This window comes from Dermacentor andersoni, chromosome 4 (genome assembly GCF_023375885.2).
Source record: "Dermacentor andersoni chromosome 4, qqDerAnde1_hic_scaffold, whole genome shotgun sequence".
Taxonomy (NCBI): Eukaryota; Metazoa; Arthropoda; class Arachnida; order Ixodida; family Ixodidae; genus Dermacentor; species Dermacentor andersoni.
In genome coordinates this window covers 220,254,851-220,273,020 of record NC_092817.1, presented here as the reverse complement: position 1 = coordinate 220,273,020, position 18,170 = coordinate 220,254,851, and the positions used below count along the sequence as shown (strand labels likewise).

The following is an 18,170-nucleotide window of genomic DNA, read 5'->3' as shown; positions in this document are numbered from 1 at the left end:
TGGCCCTCAGCCACAGCAGCTGCGGCGGTCAGACCTGTAACGCAGCCGAGTGTGCTGAGAATCTCTGGGTCCGGACAGGCCGCCAACAGAAACTGACCCTTGCAACGTTTAACACCCGAACCCTCTCGAGTGAGGCTACCTTAGCAGGACTCTCCGAGAAACTATCAGACATTGCTTGGGATATTATCGGCCTCAGTGAGATTAGAACTCGTGAGGCTTACACATTGCTAAGTAACGGCCATGTCCTCTGCTATAGAGGTACGTATCCCTGATAAGAACCAATACGGGGTAGGATTCCTAATCCATAAGGACATAGCGGGCAACATTGACGAATTCTACAGCATTAACGAGAGGGTAGCAGTAGTCATAATCAAACTTGATAAGAGGTATAGATTAAAGGCAGTACAAGCCTACGCTCCAACATCAAGTCACGATGATGAGGAAGTAGATCGGTTTCATGAAGATGTTGAATTAGCGATGAGAAAAGTGCAAACTCGGCATACAGTAGTAATGGGTGACTTCAATGCAATAGTGGGGAAAAAGCAGGCAGGTGAACAGGCAAGCAGGAACTACGGCGTCAATTCTAGAAACGCTAGACAAGAGATGCTGGTAAAGTTCACAGAAAGGAATAAGCTGAGAATAATGAACACTTTTTTCAGGAAATGTAGCAACAGAAAGTGGACCTGGAAATGCCCTAATGGTGACACAAGAAATGAAACTAATTTCATACTTTCTGCCAATCCCAGCATAGTGTAGGATGTTAAAGTGTTAGGTAGGGCAAAGTGCAGTGATCATAGGTTATTGAGGGCTAGGATTCATCTCAAATTGAACAGAGAAAGAGAAAAATTGGTCAATAAGAAACAGGTCAACTTAGAGGCAGTAACGATAAAAGCAGACAAATTTAGGCTGGTATTTCCAAACAAATATGCAGCCTTAGAACGGAGATGATGACGACATAGAGGTAATGAATGAAATCGTAATGAGGCTGGCTTCAGAGGTAGCAATTGAAGTCGGAGGCGAGACACCAAGGCAACCAGTAGGCAAGCTCTTACAAGTAACAAAGGACCTAATAAAGAAATGACAAAGAATGAAAGTTCCAACTCAAGAGATAAGATAGAATTTGCGGAAATATCAAAACTGATCAACACGGTGAAAATAAGTGGTATTTGAAATTCTAACGTGAGAAAGACTGAAGAAGCCGTAAAAGATGGATGCAGCCTGAAATCAGTGAGAAGGAAACTTGGCATAGGACAAACCAAGATGTATGCACTGAAAGATAAGCAGGGTAATATCAGCAATCTCGAAGATATAATAAAAGCAGCGGAAGAATTCTGTCCTGGCCTGTACAGTACCCAAAAGACTCAGGCATACTCTATTCAAAACAATAATGAAGAGGATACAGGAACTCCTATAACTAGAGATGAGGTCAGAAAGGCCTTGCAAGGCATGAAACGGGGAAAAGTGGCAGGAGAGGATGGAATAACAGTTGATTTAATCAAAGATGGAGGCGACATAATGCTAGAAAAACTGGCGGCTTTCTACACAAGGGGTCAATCGACTGCAAAGGTCCCAGAAAACTGGAAGAATGCAAACATTATACTAATCCACAAAAAGGGAGACGTCAAAGAATTGAAAAATTATAGGCCCATTAGCTTACTCCCACAGTATTATTAAAAATATTTACCAAAATAATCTCCAATAGAATAAGGGCAACACTGGACTTTAGTCAACCAAGGGAAAAGGCTAGCTTCAGGAAGGGATACTCTACAACGGATCACATCCATGTCATCAATCAGGCTATCGAGAAATCTCCAGAGTACAATAAGCCTCTCTATATTGCTTTCATAGATAACAAAAAGGCATTTGACTCAGTAGAGATACCAGCAGCCATAGAGGCATTACGTAATCAAGGAGTACAGAATGCTTACATAAATACCCTGGAAAATATCTACAGAGATTCCACAGCCTCTTTAATTCTACACAAGACAAGTAGGAAGATACCTATAAAGAAAGGGGTCAGACAAGAAGACACAATCTCTCCAATGCTATTCACTGCGTGCTTGAAAGAAGTATCGCGGTTTTCTGACGTCGAGTGACAGACAGGTAAAGTGGGTGCAGCCTCGAACCTTTTGGCCAATAGCAGAGTCAAGGGGGGACGCGGGGATCAGATTGCGAAAATCGAAAAAAAAAAAAAGATCGATTTTTGGCAACGACGCGTTCCGGTATCTGCAATGCCTTATCTACATTGTATCAAAATGGTCTGGCTGAAAACGCATTAAAAGTGCCCGAAAAAAAGTAATTTTTCAGTGCGTCGGGCAAGAAAACAGTTTTAAATCGCGTAAAATCACCGCAGTTCACGGAACCCTAACTAGTCTTTCCCGCCACCGAACGCCGCCATCTTGGTATCGTTCGAAAGCTCGAAATTTCGCCATTCAGTTTCTGAATTCTTCGGTTGTCGCCGTCTTGTAACAAACACACAAACACAAAAGAAGCGCGGGTCTGCTAGAGGTGGTCACACGGGCCCTGCGATGAAAGCGGGCCTCCGATTGGTTGCCGTGCTGAAAGTCTCGCCATTGGTTGCTGCTGCAGCAGCGGACAAGCTGGCAACCGCAACGGACCAGAGTTGTCTGCTTTGAAAACCACGCCGGCGTCTTTCTTCGTTTGACAGTCGCAGAATTCAGATTTATGAAAGCTCCCAGGTCAGTGTTGGATCGTCGCTCCTTCGAAAAGAAATTTTAAACAAAGCATGCCTTCTGAAAACGGAAGCGCAAGCCTCCTATGCGGAGAAAAAGACGGCGGCCAGCGGGAGAAGCGGAGCACCCGACTGAACACGTGGATAATGTGCCGTGTTATCTTGCACCGTGCGATACCAGCAGCGAAATCGACAATCGCCCTGTAACATCGACACTCATAACCATGCCATCGGAAGACGTGCCAATGGAGGCTCTCATACCTGTGCGTACGGCCGCGCGAGTCAGCAACCGAGATCGCATTGTTGGAGGCGACATGGGTCGAAAGTCACTATCGCCAGCAGAGACTGTGTACCATTTATGACGCATCCTGCGAGTGACGCATCCTGCGGGACACACAGCCTGCGAGTGAGCCCCAACCGTCGACGAGCTACATACAGTATGGTGACTCAAGGCTCACCAGACAAATTGTCGCCCGAACGTCGCACGATTCAGACGCGCCTCGAGCCGCGTTTTGTGTCAGCGGTGACTGCAGAAGCACAGGCATGCAGCGTTCGCGACTCCCTTCACGCAGTGTCCGCAACTGAGCGGAAGTGCAGTTTGATGGACCAGCAAGGCCAAGAACAATTTCGGCCCCTTGTCACTGTGAGTTCATTATTGTGAAGGTTTCCGCGATGAACTCTTTGATTGCTAAAACTCTGTGCCCAAGATGCCAACAGTGTTCTGTAGTTGTGCACTGCGACACTAGCCTTGGTCTGGCAGTGAAAATGGTGGTCATGCACTACTCCAGAGGGCTCATGAAAAGGATAAAGAACGCCTGAAGAAGGCATCCAAAGCCCACCAAACAAAGAGGCAAAAGTGTAAGAAGATGCCTGACAGCAATGATTAAAAATATTACAGCCCTGGTTAATAAATTTGCAGTGCATTTAAAAATTTGCAGCCAGTTTTCTCAATTGCATTTTTTTTTTGTCAATCACCTCGATCGTGGAAAGCGTAGCACGACAATGGCTGGACCGATTTTAGTCCAGTTTGTTTTGCTGAGATCCACAATCTATGCTGTACTTAAAGACAGTCTTGAAATGTTTCTTCATCTTTCCATTATTTAATTATTTCACAATAACTACATGGCTCAATGCAGTGAAGCATAGTCATGTGCATGTTATGTTGAGCAAAAAATTATTAGCGCATAAAAAAAAAATCGAACACTGTCTTGTTGTAGATTAGACATTTGGGCAAACATGCAAAGTATTCCCAGCTCTCTATTGTGTTTCGTTACTGTGCCAGGCTTTCCACAAGCAAGGAACTTATAAATTCTTATAAAACAAAAACTGATGAAGATATCCTAATGAAATTTTACATTTGTCGCTTTATTGCAATGTGCAGTGTGTGCCAAATTTCAGCCCTTTCTGTCAAGAAACAAAAAAGTTCATTCTGATCCCCTCCGCCTCCTTTAATGGAGAAACGGCGTCGAATCAGAAATTATTTTTCTTTCATTCGGTCGAATCATGCATAATCAGTGTGTACATCATCAGCCTTGTTACGCCCACTGCAGGGCAAAGGCCTCTCCCATACTTCTCCAACTGCCCCGGTCATGTACTAATTGTGGCCATGTTGACCCTCCAAACTTCCCAATCTCATCTGCCCACCTAACTTTCTGTCGCCCCCTGCTACGCTTCCCTTCCCCGGAATCCAGTCCGTAACCCTTAATGACCATCGGTTATCTTCCCTCCTCATTACATGTCCTGCCCATGCCCATTTCTTTTTCTTGATTTCAACTAAGATGTCATTAATGCGCGTTTGTTCCCGCACCCAATCTGCTCTTTTCTTATCCCTTAACGTTACACCTATCATTCTTCTTTCCATAGCTCGTTGCGTCGTCCTCAATTTAAGTAGAACTCTTTTCGTAAGCCTCCAGGTTTCTGCCCCGTACGTGAGTACTGGCAAGACACAGCTGTTATACACTTTTCACTTGAGGGATAATGGAAACCTGCTGTTCATGATCTGCGAATGTCTGCCAAACGCACCCCAGCCCATTCTTATTCTTCTGATTATTTCACTCTGATGATCCGGATCAGCAGTCACTACCTGTCCTAAGTAGATCTAATCCCTTACCACTTCCAGTGCCTCGCTACCTATCGTAAACTGCTGTTCCCTTCCGAGACTGGTAAACATTACTTTAGTTTTCTGCAGATTAATTTTTAGTCCTACCCTTCTGCCTCTCCAGGTCAGTGATTATGCATTGCAGTTGGTCCCCTGAGTTACTAAGCAAGGCAATATCATCAGCCAATCGCAAGTTACTAAGGTATTGTCCATGTACTCTTATCCCCAATTCTTCCGAATCCAGGTCTCTGAATACTTCCTGTAAACACGATGCGAATAGCATTGGAGAGATCGTATCTCCCTGCCTGACGCCTTTCTTTATTGGGATTTTGTTGCTTTCTTTATGGAGGACTACAGTGGCTGTAGAGCCGCTATAGATATCTTTCAGTATTTTTACATACAGCTCGTCTACACCCCGATTCCGCAATGCCTCCATGACTGCTGAGGTTTCGAGTGAATCAAACGCTTTCTCATAATCAATGAAAGCTATATATAATGGTTGGTTATATTCCGCACATTTCTCTATCACCTGATTGATAGTGTGAATATGATCTATTGTTGAGTAGCCTTTACGGAATCCTGCCTGGTCCTTTGGTTGACGGAAGTCTAAGGTGTTCCTGATTCTATTTGCAATTACCTTAGTAAATACTTTGTAGGCAACGGACAGTAAGCTGATCGGTCTATAATTTTTCAAGTCTTTGGCGTCCCCTTTCTTATCGATTAGGATTATGTTAGCGTTCTTCCAAGATTCCGGTATGCTCGAGGTCAAGAGGCATTGTGTATACAGGGTGGCCAGTTTTTCTACAACAAACTGCCCACCGTCCTTCAACAAACCTGCTGTTACCTGATCCTCCCCAGCTACCTTCCCCCTTTGCATGGCTCCCAAGGCTTTCCTTACTTCTTCCGGCGTTACTTGTGGGATTTCGAATTCCTCTAGACTATTCTCTCTTCCATTATCATCGTGGGTGCCACTCGTACTGTATAAATCTCTGTAGAACTCCTCAGCCATTTGAACTATCTCATCCATATTAGTAATGATATTGCTGGCTTTGTTTCTTAACGCATACATCTGATTCTTGCCAATTCCTAGTTTCTTCTTCACTGCTTTTAGGCTTCCTCCGTTCCTGAGAGCTTGTTCAATTCTATCCATATTATACTTCCTTATGTCAGCTGTCTTACGCTTGTTGATTAACTTCGAAAGTTCTGCCAGTTCTATTCTAGCTGGAGGGTTAGAGGCTTTCATACATTGGCATTTCTTGATCAGATCTTTTGTCTCCTGCGATAGCTTACTGGTATCCTGTCTAACGGAGTTACCGCCGACTTCTGTTGCACACTCCTTAATGATGCCCACAAGATTGTCATTCATTGCTTCAACACTAAGGTCCTCTTCCCGAGTTAAAGCCGAATACCTGTTCTGTAGCTTGATACGGAATTCCTTTATTTTCCTTCTTACTGCTAACTCATTGATCGGCTTCTTATGTACCAGTTTCTTCCGTTCCCTCCTCAGGTCTAGGCTAATTCGAGTTCTTACCATCCTGTGGTCACTGCAGCGCACCTTACCGAGCACGTCCACATCTTGTATGATGCCAGGGTTAGCGTAGAGTATGACGTCTATTTCATTTCTAGTCTCGCCGTTCGGACTCCTCCACGTCCACTTTCAGCTATCCCGCTTGCAGAAGAAGGTATTCATTATCCGCATATTATTCTGTTACGCAAACTCTACTAATAACTCGCCCCTGATATTCCTAGTGCCTATGCCATATTCCCCCACTGCCTTGTCTCCAGCCTGCTTCTTGCCTACCTTGGCATTGAAATTGCCCATCAGTATAGTGTATTTTGTTTTCACTCTACCCATCGCCGATTCCACGTCTTCATAGAAGCTTTCGACTTCCTGGTCATCATGACTGGATGTACGGGCGTAGACCTGTACAACCTTCATATTGTACCTCTTATTAAGTTTCACAACAAGACCTGCCACCCTCTCATTAATGCTATAGAATTCCTGTATGTTACCAGCTATGTTCTTATTAATCAGGAATCCGACTCCTAGTTCTCGTCTCTCCGCTAAGCCCCGGTAGCACAGGACGTGCCCGCTTTTTAGCACTGTATATGCTTCTTTTGGCCTCCTAACTTCACTGAGCCCTATTATATCCCATTTACTGCCCTCTAATTCTTCCAAGAGCACTGCTAGACTCGCCTCACTAGATAACGTTCTAGCGTTAAACGTTGCCAGGTTCATATTCCAATGGCAGCCTGTCCGGAGCCAGGGATTCTTAGCACCCTCTGCTGTGTCACAGGTCTGACCACCGCCGTGGTCAGTTGCTTCGCAGCTGCTGGGGACTGAGAGCCGGGGTTTGATTGTTGTGTTCATATAGGAGGTTTTGGCCAAGTACTGCACCAGGGTGGCCAATCCTGCTCTGGTGAGGGAGTGCGTTACCGGTTGTGGTCACCGGGATCAGGCCACACTCCAGGCCTGTTTACGCAATTTTATCAACACGCATATTTTTTTTTTTTTAATCCGGTGGAAAATTGCGCAGCACCGGGATTCGAACCACGGACCTCTTGCACGCTAGGCGGGTGTTCTACCTCTACGCCACCGCTGCACCACCGCTGCATCAGTGTGTACATGTCACGTCAGATTGGGTCCTAGCGTGGCTTTCATGACATCGCATGACAGACAGGTGAAGGGGGAGTGGTCCCCCAAAAAAATTGTTTGGCCTATTGCGGAGGGCTAATTGCAGAACTGGAACAAAAAAAGTTTGGTATAGCTTTACGTTATAGCACCCCTACTCTCGATTACGGGAGAGCCGCCATTTAAAATTTTTTTCATCTGTCAACAGCATAAAAAAATGCATGGAACGAATTTACTGTGAAGCGTACTAAAATTAGCAGAAATGTTTTTCGACACAATGTTTTTAGCTGGCATTTAATTCGGCTGTGAAATTGGAAAATATTGTGGTAAGGAATAGGACGACGCTCGTGCCGTCACCTTCAAATAGTTTTTTGGCTTGCCGGGAATGCCTTCCGGGAATAAAATTTTCGGTTCCGTGCAGTTTGAATATTCCTATATGACATAAAAAACCAGACAAAGAAAAAATATCAAGCTGACATGCATGTTTGATCGCTAATCACCCTGCTGTAAAAACGAAAAGCATATTGTTTTCCATTTTTCCCACGCAAGTAAACATGAACAAAACTGCAGCAGTGAAAGAGGCGCGCTGCTTTAGCTCCGTAGTTTTCTCGTCAGAGCCGAGAAAGGATGTCCGCGAGTATAGCCGCTTCATGCGCTGTGCCCACACACACTCACAATGTGTGGGTAAACAAGATTTACAATATAGACTGCTTGCAAAGTTTGACTTGCATGACGTAACACTCAGTATAACTAACATAGCTTCGCTGTTCAACCACCTTCACGAACTGAAAGGCACGGTGATTTTTTCTACCATTTTACTGGTGACAAAAGCAGTAGCGCAAATTGGCTAATATACATGAGCTTCAATAGCCCTCCTATTTTTTTTTTTTTTTTTTTTTTGAAAATGGATAGTGTGTTTTTCAGTATCACATGCTTCTTTACAATTTCTTGCTTAGAATCAGTATGGAAGGTGCTTCCAGCGTATGAGGCACGCCCGAGACGGAGACTGCAGGGACAAAGGTGCCAAACAAACTTTGGCGAAGGCTTGTATTTCTGGGTTCTTGAGTGCGGGCGAAGCTACGACACACCCGATTTGCTGCATTTTTGTGCTGGTGAGGCCACCTGTCGCTTAACAGCAACCGCTGCGCAAGATTTGCGAAGCCTCCAAGGTTGGCGTCTAAAGATCCAAGTCTTGGAGGTTATGTAGGACAGAAAAGAGGCAGCCACCACCGCCCTCTGGCCTCCGCGTCGGTTTGGCTTTGCTCGATTTTACCTTCTCTCTCTATTCCGGGTCAATGTGGCTGCCTCGTGACTAGGAAGCCGCCCCACCGCTGGTGCGCTTCTCTGGCCAGCGTCTGGCACACGCCAGACGCCGCCGATGCAGCGGCGGGTAGTTCCGTGGCGGAACCAACTCGTGTTCAAATTAACAGGCTTTTTTATACATGGGCTTGTATGGAGCTTGGCCGGACCAAATCATACAGATCGAATTATCCATAAATTCAAATTATTGAAGTTGGAATTAACAAGCTTTCACTGTATTGCCCAATGTCAGCACACAGCATAACGCCAATGCCTTTTGCCTTACTTCTAAAGCATCTTGACAGCTCTACAAGTTCTGCTTGCATGACAGGCGAGACATTATAGCAATGTCACATGTTCATGAATGTTCATTCATTATCAGTTCATAAAACTGATCTACTTCCTCATCATCGTGATTGAATGTTGGAGTGTAGGCTTGTACTACCTTTAATCTATACCTCCTATCAAGTTTGATTACGACTCCTGCTACCCTCTTGATAATGCTTGGGATAATATCCCAAGCAATGTCTGATAGTTCCTCAAAGAGTCCTGCTAAGCTAGCCTCACTCGAGAGGGTTCGGGTGTTAAACGTTGCAAGGGTCAGTTTCCATTGGCAGCCTGTCTGGACCCAGAGATTCTTAGCACCCTCTGCTGCGTTACAGGTCTGACCGCCGCCTTGGTCAAGTGCTCCGCAGCTGCTGGGGACTGAAGGCCATCGGTTAATTGTAGATATCAGGGAGGTTGTGGCCGAATACTGCACTAGGGAGGCAAATTCCTGTTCTGGTGAGGAAGTGTCTTTGTTCAAGCTTAGTGGGCCTTCCTAATTTGGTTGTACCTGGATTAGTATAGCCCCACCCGCTCACGGCATCTTTTGCCAGTGTCAGTCGTCACTCCAAGGCTGCAGATGTGAAGAATCTCAAACTTAAAAAGAAAAAAAAAAAAAAAACTAGGGGGGGGGGGGGTTAAGCCAACTTAGCCTAAGTGAAATTTCAATTTCGTTGTGCCTTTAAAGGGGCCGTGAACCACCCCTCGGGCTTAGTGAAATAACATAGTCCGCAGGTAGCATACGCTGTTGTGAACATGTCAGCCAAGTTCTGCTGTAGTATGCGGTCGATGGAGCTCACAAGGGGAGCGCAAAGTCACCTTTTTCTCAAACGCTCTCGTTTCAAGAACCCCATGATCCTCGCTCTTTTCTGTGTGCTCTATTTCGTCATAAAGCCCACTCCAATACATGGCTGCTATTAGTCGCTGCGCTCGGATACACTGCGGCCGCCGCGAGTCCAGTGGCTAAGCGCACTGCGGCTCTCTGACAACAGCCGCGTTTGGCTTATGTTTAGTGCGGCACAGGCACCAAATCGAAAATTCGAACTGCGCGCCCCAGTGACGTCTCCGCCGTAGCCTTCGCAGTGCAAGGCACTGGAGGAGGAAGGGGAGCACAGCTTAGGGCATATTTGATTGCCAATAACTCTGCTTCTGCTGCATGCATTGAAGTACTTTTTGCGGCAAAGTGGTTCTGAAATAGCCTACCTTCACTTCAAATGTCTTTTTTCACTTCGATAAAAAGTGGTTCAGGGCCCCTTTAAAGGCTCGAAATGGGCTTGTCATAGCTTTATGTAAAATCCAGTTACAAGAATAACTGCTAACAGCAATGAGGTTCCTGTGACACCGCAACATTGCTTTAATTTTCAAAGAAACTCGTGCGAATGGGTGCTGCATGCTGGGAGGCTCACCTGAAGCGGCTTGCAGTTCTCCTTGACATAGCGCCCTGCAGAACTCTTTTCATCCCAATCCAGGCGACCATGGTAGAAGTACTTGGTCCTGCAACCCCGATGATGGCTGAATGATAAAGGTAAAGATACTTGCACTGCTAGAACCTCAGAGCTGTCAGGATGAGAGCTTTACACACTGCTGTCTCATATCTCTTGCCTCGGGTAAGCAATTGGAATACAGTAAAAACTCGTTAATTCGAAGTGCAAGGGGAAGCCACCTCAATTCGAATTACAAAAGTTCGAACTAACGAAAGTGAAGGAGAACAACCGTACAGTGCGATTGGGAAGCAGTAAGGTATGCAAACAATTTACTTATTTTAATTTGATGATTGCTGTCTGCCTTTTTTCCTTGAAGGAGCATTCAATCCAGCCATGACTTCAGCAGCAGAGGGCCGCACTGGTGCTTCGTCCTCCTCCTCCTTGTCAGAGGCAGGTTCCGAGCTTCTTACACGAGAAATTATGTCCATCTGTGAGCGCACCACAGACCACATCGACGCAGTCCGCAAGGCCTTCCAAAACGTCCACCATGGGGCCGACGCCGCCATGTTCGAGCGCAGCTGGCTCATTAGCTTGCAGAGCTTGCGTGCCAAAGCTGCAGTGGCAGTAGCAATTAACTGTCGTAACCACTGTCACTTGCTGCCAAGCACGTACAAGCATGTGTAGTGCACTTGAGAGCGTCACTTGGTAGTTGTTGCATAAAATAACTTGTTCCAACATGTGGCGCCGATAAAACGATTAAAAATTTTTGATGATGCCTTGGTCCATGGGCTGCAGCGCTGCTGCTGTGTTTGCTGGAAGGAAGGCCACCTCAACGGCCTTCGTCTTGACCTTGTGGCCTGAACAGTTGTCTACAAGAAGCAAGACTTTACGGCCACAGCATTCCAACTTCTTGTCGATCTTCATTAGCCAGTGTGCAAACAATTCCCTCATCGTCCAGGCCTTTCTGTTGGCCATGTAGTTTGCTGGGAAGGACCGGATGTTCTTGACGCAATGAGCACTTCTTGATTTGCCAATCAGAAACAGCAGCAACTTTTCAGTCCCAGTCATCTTTGCTGCAACCAACGTAGTTATACTTTTTTTCCCTCCCATGCGCTTGTCAGCTTTATATCTGATGGTTTTAGCGGGCAGCAATTTTAACACTAAGGCAGTTTCGTCGGCCTTAAATATGTCCTGCGGAGAATACTTCTCCACATAGCCTTGAAGCACTTTGGAGCGCCAAACTTGACATGTTTCTATGTTCACGGCCTTCATTTCTCCCGACACAATATGGAAAACAAGGTCATAAGGCTCTCGAAGACGGTGCAACTACCTATCTGAAGCAGCAAAGTCATCGCAGCCCAGCTGCAGGGTGAAGTTCCCTGCCTTTGCCAGTATGACGGGACGGCTCAGTGGTACATCCAGCGCATGCACTTCCTCATTCCAAATTAGAACCGCTTTCTCGAGGTCAGGATGATCTGCAGGCCGCAACCTCTTTTTTTTTCACTGGCAACTTCTGCCTCTAAGGAGTCTTCAATAGCCCTTATTTTTTATAGAAATGAATAACGTGTTTTTTAGTATTACATGCTTCTTTACTATTTCTTGCTTAGAATCGGGATGGAAGGTGCTTCCGGTGTACGAGGCACGCCTGAGACGGAGACTTCAGGGACAAAGGTGCCAAACACACATTGGCGAAAGCTTCTATTTCTGGGTTCTTGAGTGCGGGTGAAGCTACGATGCACCCGATTTGGTGCGTTTTTGTGCTGGTCGTGCCCCCTGTCGCTCAACAGCTACAGCTGCACAAGATTTGCGAAGCCTCCAAGTTTGGCGTCTAAAGATCCAACTCTTGGAGGTTATGTAGGACGGAAAGGAGGCAGCCACCACTGCCCTCTGTCCTCTGTCCTCCGCGTCGGCTTGGCTTTGCTCAATTTTACCTTCTCTCTCTGTTCCGGGTCAATGTGGCTGCCTCGTGACTAGGAAGCCGCCCCACCGCTGGTGCGTTTCTCTGGCCGTGTGCCAGACGCCGCCGATGCAGTGGCGGGTAGTTCCGTGGCGGAACCTACTCGTGTTCAAATTAACAGGCTTTTTTATACATGGGCTTGTATGAAGCTTGGCCGGGCCAAATTATACAGATCGAATTATCAATTAATTCAAATTATTGAAGTTGGAATTAACGAGCTTTCACTGTATTGCCCAATGTCAGCACACAGCATAACGCCAATGCCTTTTGCCTTACTTCTAAAGCATCTTGACAGCTCTACAAGTTCTGCTTGCATGATAGGCGAGACACTATAGCAATGTCACATCAGACGCAAAAATACCTTCGTCGTAGCCGATATTCACTCTACCCGATGCACACATGCAGAAATCAGTGTAAAAATATTCACGGTCAGACATACAAGCAACATGCTTCTGATGGGCCTGCAAAGGGTTTGGATTTTGATGACCTGCTGGCCGCTTGCCATGCCGATACGTGGCACGGGAACAACAATAAATCCCAGACGCGTCCTACACCACCGCGAATGAGCAACCGTGCAATTGCTGTTATCATGCGGGATCAGCATGTAGACTTGCCGACTACAGTACGAGTATGCCAAGCCACTTGCCGAAACATGTACATGCACGTCGTGCGTGCCATTTAAAGTTGCTACTGCTGAGTACAGTCATTAGAAGACGCTTCAGACACGAAAGGAACTGCAAGTGGCTCCCCTGCTCCACTACCACGTCATCAATTTGGCTTGTGCGTCTGATGTCACGCTCAATTGCCAATAACGTCTACAAGTGCAAACACACTGATGGCAAGCTTCTGTGCAATGGCTTGTCACCAGCCACCTTGCTGGCTGTCAACAGATTATTGCCACAATCGCACTACTGGTTAGGCCACTAGGCCTAACCAGCAACACTTTATTGGAAATAGGCGACCAGAGTTTTCTTCTTCCTTTTTTTCTAATTGACATAGCGACAAAATTGTTCACGGCCTGCATATTTGCATCATCACGTGCATGAATTTCCGAAAAATTGAGTGACAATGTGCAGTGTCTGTAATTTCAGTTACCATCATATTTGTGTCAAGCGTAGGTGGCAGTGTCACAGAGAAGTCAGAAAAATATAGCGCTTAAATAATGAACTGTATACACTATTTCTGCTACCATAATATAAATTTTGAGGCATGTGCAAACAAACACTTCCTTTGCTATAACTGGTACTGCGACAGCTCCCACGTTTGTTTCCTTACAGTAGAATATTCTACTGAACATGACCAACCAAAGTTCAGATTTATATTTCTATAGCAATTTGACCGTACTGCCAGGCCATGCAATCAAGACAGGCCAGAATGTGCGCATCATTTATGGGGCAGTGCGCACGCAGCCACATGTCAGCATCAAATCACAGCCTGCTACACATCAACACAGCGCCGCAGTACAGCGCGGACAGTAGACAGCGAGACGTTCTTTAAGAACAGCAGGACAATTTGTTCAAAAACAAACAGGCCAGAGACACGTCCTCTTTGTCCTCACCGAATCTCACTGACCCACTAGACGAAGTCCGTTAATGTCCCTATCTTCGTTGTCGTCTGCATAGAATACATGCATCAATATTCTTTTTAACCCCTTCAGGCACTGTACGCACAATCAAAAGGGCAAGCACTAGTGAAAACAACACACCTTAAAACACTTCTGATTGTGTATGTGCTGCAAGTTTGAACACTCGTATATGCAAAGTGTTCTGGTAAGCCGAATTGGGAGACTGGGAGTCAGTATGCTATCATGCAAGCATATTATTCAAGTATGCTGGACACTCATCTCTGCCCTCCCTGGAGAGAGTTCTCGCATGAAGCCCAGATTCTGTAAGCTTGTCAAGACTCAATAATTCTTAATCCGTTCTGAAGCTTTTCTTGATTCCAAGGACTCGAGATATGCAAAACAATGAAGTGATGCCTGAAGGGATTAATACTTTCAAGGTCACTGACCTCCTAACTGTAGTTCACTAATAGTTTTCCAATTATGACTCAAGCCTAGTTATAGGTGGTGAAAATATTCTGCCTGCTCTGATACGATGTCTTTGTTGGCCTTTCCATAAATGTGCCACCATTGCTTACATCCTCTCTGCACGTTTCACTCCCGTGTCAGGCGGACCTTGCCGTACAGGTAAAGTCCGCGGGCTTTCCACTCAAGCCGTGGAAAGCCCGTGCGAAACCCAGCCCCAACCGTTGCCGGACAAGAAGCCCCCCGAAGAGACACTCACTTGGTCTTGCGGCACATGCGATAAGGAAGCGGGCCCAGGATGCGCTCCATCATGGCCAAGTGTTCGCGGTTGTCGTGTGTCTGGAACAGCGTGACACCCAAGTACAGCTCAAACAGGATGCAGCCGACGCTCCACACGTCGCAGCTCTGGCTCCAGCCCAGTTCCAGGATCACCTCGGGCGCTCGGTAGTGCCGGGTGGACACGATGGTCGAATGGTGCTCTTCGTCAAAGGTTGCCGACCCAAAGTCAATCAATCGAATGCTTGTGTCCTTGACACGTCGCACGTCACGCTTCTTCTTGGCATTGTAGCTGATGTCATAGTCCGAGTTGACAAACAGAATGTTCTCTGGCTTGAGGTCAGTATGCGTCAGCTGCTTTTCGTGCAGGAACATGACTGAGTAACAGAGCTGGTAGCCAATGTGCCGCACCTGCTCGATCGGGTACGGCTGGTAGTGGTTGTCCTTCTGCACAAACCAGCGAAGAGGGGGGGGGGCACACTAAGAGCTTCCACCCAGCCACTTTTTTCATTTAATTCAATGATTTTGGAAATCCCCATGGGCGTCTAATATAGGTAGCCGGTAATGGTGCTCGAAGGTGCGCTATGAATGAAGGTGAACCATGTGGCTGGCACCGTAAAAACATTCCTACACTGGGTACTTCCGGGACTTCTGTCCGCAATTATAGAGACTAAATAAAGTGTGAGCATCGTTGGCGACCTTAATTCATGCAGTGGAGAGCAAAAATTTCTGCAACATTCAGTCACACAGCTAATGTCCCCAACAATGCTTCAATCTTTTTCTTTTATTTAGGAATACTGTAGCCCTCACTTGAAGGCCATTACAGAGAAAATGTCGAATAAAAAGATCAATTTCAGCACCGGCAATAGAACATTATACAGCATTGTCAAACACAAATTACAGAGAGGATGAACACGTGTAAGGTCTGTTAGAAATACAAGAATAACAGTAAGCATGATCAATTCTTAATTATCCCGTCGCCTGTAATACAATTCTAGTTGAGTATAAAATTCTTTAACATTTCGTGCTGTTACAGTGCAGTCCGGAAGGCCATTCCATATATTAATACACGAAGGAAAGAATGAGCATTGAAAACCATCAAGGCGTGTTTTATAAAACTCTATACTAGCACTGTGGTTGAAACGCGCACTATGTTTTAGAGGGGGGCAAAAGTATGTTTCTTTGTTTATTCTTATTTGATTTCTGGTTATCTGGAAAAACAATTTAATTAGTTGTTTTTTCTCGTCGTGTTTCTAGCAGTTCCAAGCCGCAACATTTCAACATGTGCGTTACAGAATCGGCTCTCCGATAACGCGAACAAACAAAACGCACAGCAGTTCTCTGAATTTTTTCACGTTTGTCTCGCAAGTACAGTTGGTGAGGGCTCCAAACTGGGGAGGCGTACTTCAAGACCGGGCGAACAAATGTTTTGTACGCAATGAGCTTCAAATGTGCTGGTGCATGCTGCAACTTATTTCTCAAAAAGAACAGTCTGCTGTAAGCCCTTGAGCAGGCCTCCTCCACCTGGAGGCGCGCCAGCACTACTCACGATGAATGATCACCCCGAAGTACCTAAAGCTATGTACGTTCAACAAAGAGTTGTCACCAATTTTATACTCAAAGGAAAGCCCGGTTTTCTTTCTTGTTATATGAGCAATTGTCGATTTCGAGTAACTTGCCATTCCCCATTTTACGCACCAGTCATGTAAACCTTGGAGGCATTGTTTATCGATGCCTCCAAAGTTTAATTAATTCGATTAACTTTCCTTTGGTCGCTTTTATCTGCCAGTGTAGAATAAAGCAAATAATCGTTGGCAAAAAGTTTTATTTTAGCAGGTGGTTCCAGAACACTGGAAATATCATTGATATAAATCAAGAAGAATAACGGCCACAATACTGACCCTTGTGGAACCCCAGACAAGACTTCTAGTGGATGAGACATGATGTTTTCAATGCGGACGGATTGTAAACGACCACTCAAGTAGGCTGACATCCAGTTCACAATGTCTGGAGCAATACCTGCGTTCTGAATTTTAAAAAGCAACTTACAATGCGTATGCAGATGACGTCAATTTGTTTGAAGGCATCCAAGGCTAGATAAAAATCATGAACCGTCTCAATGAGTTGCGAAATAGTGGATAATTCGCTTCGGAATCCATGTTGTGACAAAAAGAAAGTTATTGGCTTCAAGGAAAAGAATATGCTTTGCTGCTGCATGCTCTATAAGCTTACAAATCACAGAAGTAAGTGATATGGGACAATAGTTGCTAACTTGACTTCGACTGCTGGATTTAAAAACCGGAATCACAACAGCGCTGCACCAATATTGAGGTAGTGAACTGGTTTCCAAGAATTTTCTGAAGATTATTGTTAGGTAAAATGACACTCATTCGGCATATCACCGTAAAGTTCACTTGGGATCCCGTCTGGCCCGCTTGCTTTCTTGGTATCAAGTGTGAGCAATTGCTAAAATATACCTGCCTGAGCGAGTTCTAGTGAGCGCATTGCGCAGGCGCCCAATTCACTGTGGTCTTTGTTTCCTCACTCTGTTCTCGTCTTCTTAAATATTGAATGGAAGAATACATTGCAGCAGTCTGCTATTTGCATCTTTTCCGTGATCATTGGAGATCCGCTTTTTATCTGGTGTATCTCTTCTTTTTTGTCCCTTAAGTGCATCCAAAACATTTGTGGCGAAGACTTCAGGAACCAAGGAAGCGGTACGTTAAAGTACTTTTTCTTATTAGAGTCCCGTAACGCTAATTTTAGTTGAGCACGCAAATTGGACACCTGGGCTGGCTTTTGTTTATTTTTGCATTTTATGTGTATTATTTCCAGAGTTATCCATGGGCTACGCTGCTTTGTTTTTGTTAATGCTGGTAGGAATAAATTTATTTATGCAATATTTGACGATTCCCTTGAAATGTTGCCACAATTCTTCTACATATCAGCTAGATGGCACAAGTTCAAATTCACTAAATGATAGACTTAAGTTATCTATTGTTGTATTGTCTGCCCGTGCATTGTCTTTTTATAAGTTTAAAAGCAGGTGACCGCCGGCGACTGAGTATATCGATTGGTATATCGACGGATATCATTTTGTGGTCCGATATCCCTGGTTCGACTGACACACTATTAGCAGCTATTTTGCAAGATAGGAACACAAGGTCCAACAACGACTTAGAATATCAAGTGTTTCATCTATTTTCTTCAACAATTTGCCGTAAAGTATGATAAATCATAATTCCCAGTGGTTTTTCAGCACTCGAGACTTCTGTGTGTCCGGGCGAGAGTTTTCCAGTTTATGTGGGGTAAATTAATATCTCCCGTCATTATTAGCCATTTATTAGTCATTAGCCATTATTAGGCAATATAGATTCAAGTAAACCAGAACACAAAGCGTAGCCACTTGCAGCCAGCACCCCTTCCCGTACCGATATATGCA

General features: G+C 45.3%; 1 protein-coding gene across 5 annotated transcripts in view; it reads right to left on the bottom strand.

Moving 5' to 3' along the window:
* Doa (CDC like kinase darkener of apricot) overlaps positions 1–18,170 on the bottom strand; it is an 87,833-nt gene that overhangs the window by 9,309 nt on the left and 60,354 nt on the right. For 3 of the 5 annotated variants that reach the window (XM_050185248.3, XM_050185250.3, XM_050185254.3), the window contains 2 exons: positions 14,712–15,175; positions 10,452–10,557 (listed from right to left, as the gene is read on the bottom strand). In XM_050185248.3, coding sequence (XP_050041205.1) covers positions 10,452–10,557; positions 14,712–15,175 — 570 coding nt within the window. The remainder of the gene's footprint in view (positions 1–10,451; positions 10,558–14,711; positions 15,176–18,170) is intronic. The other 2 variants (XM_050185252.3, XM_050185253.3) reach the window with 1 other exon arrangement.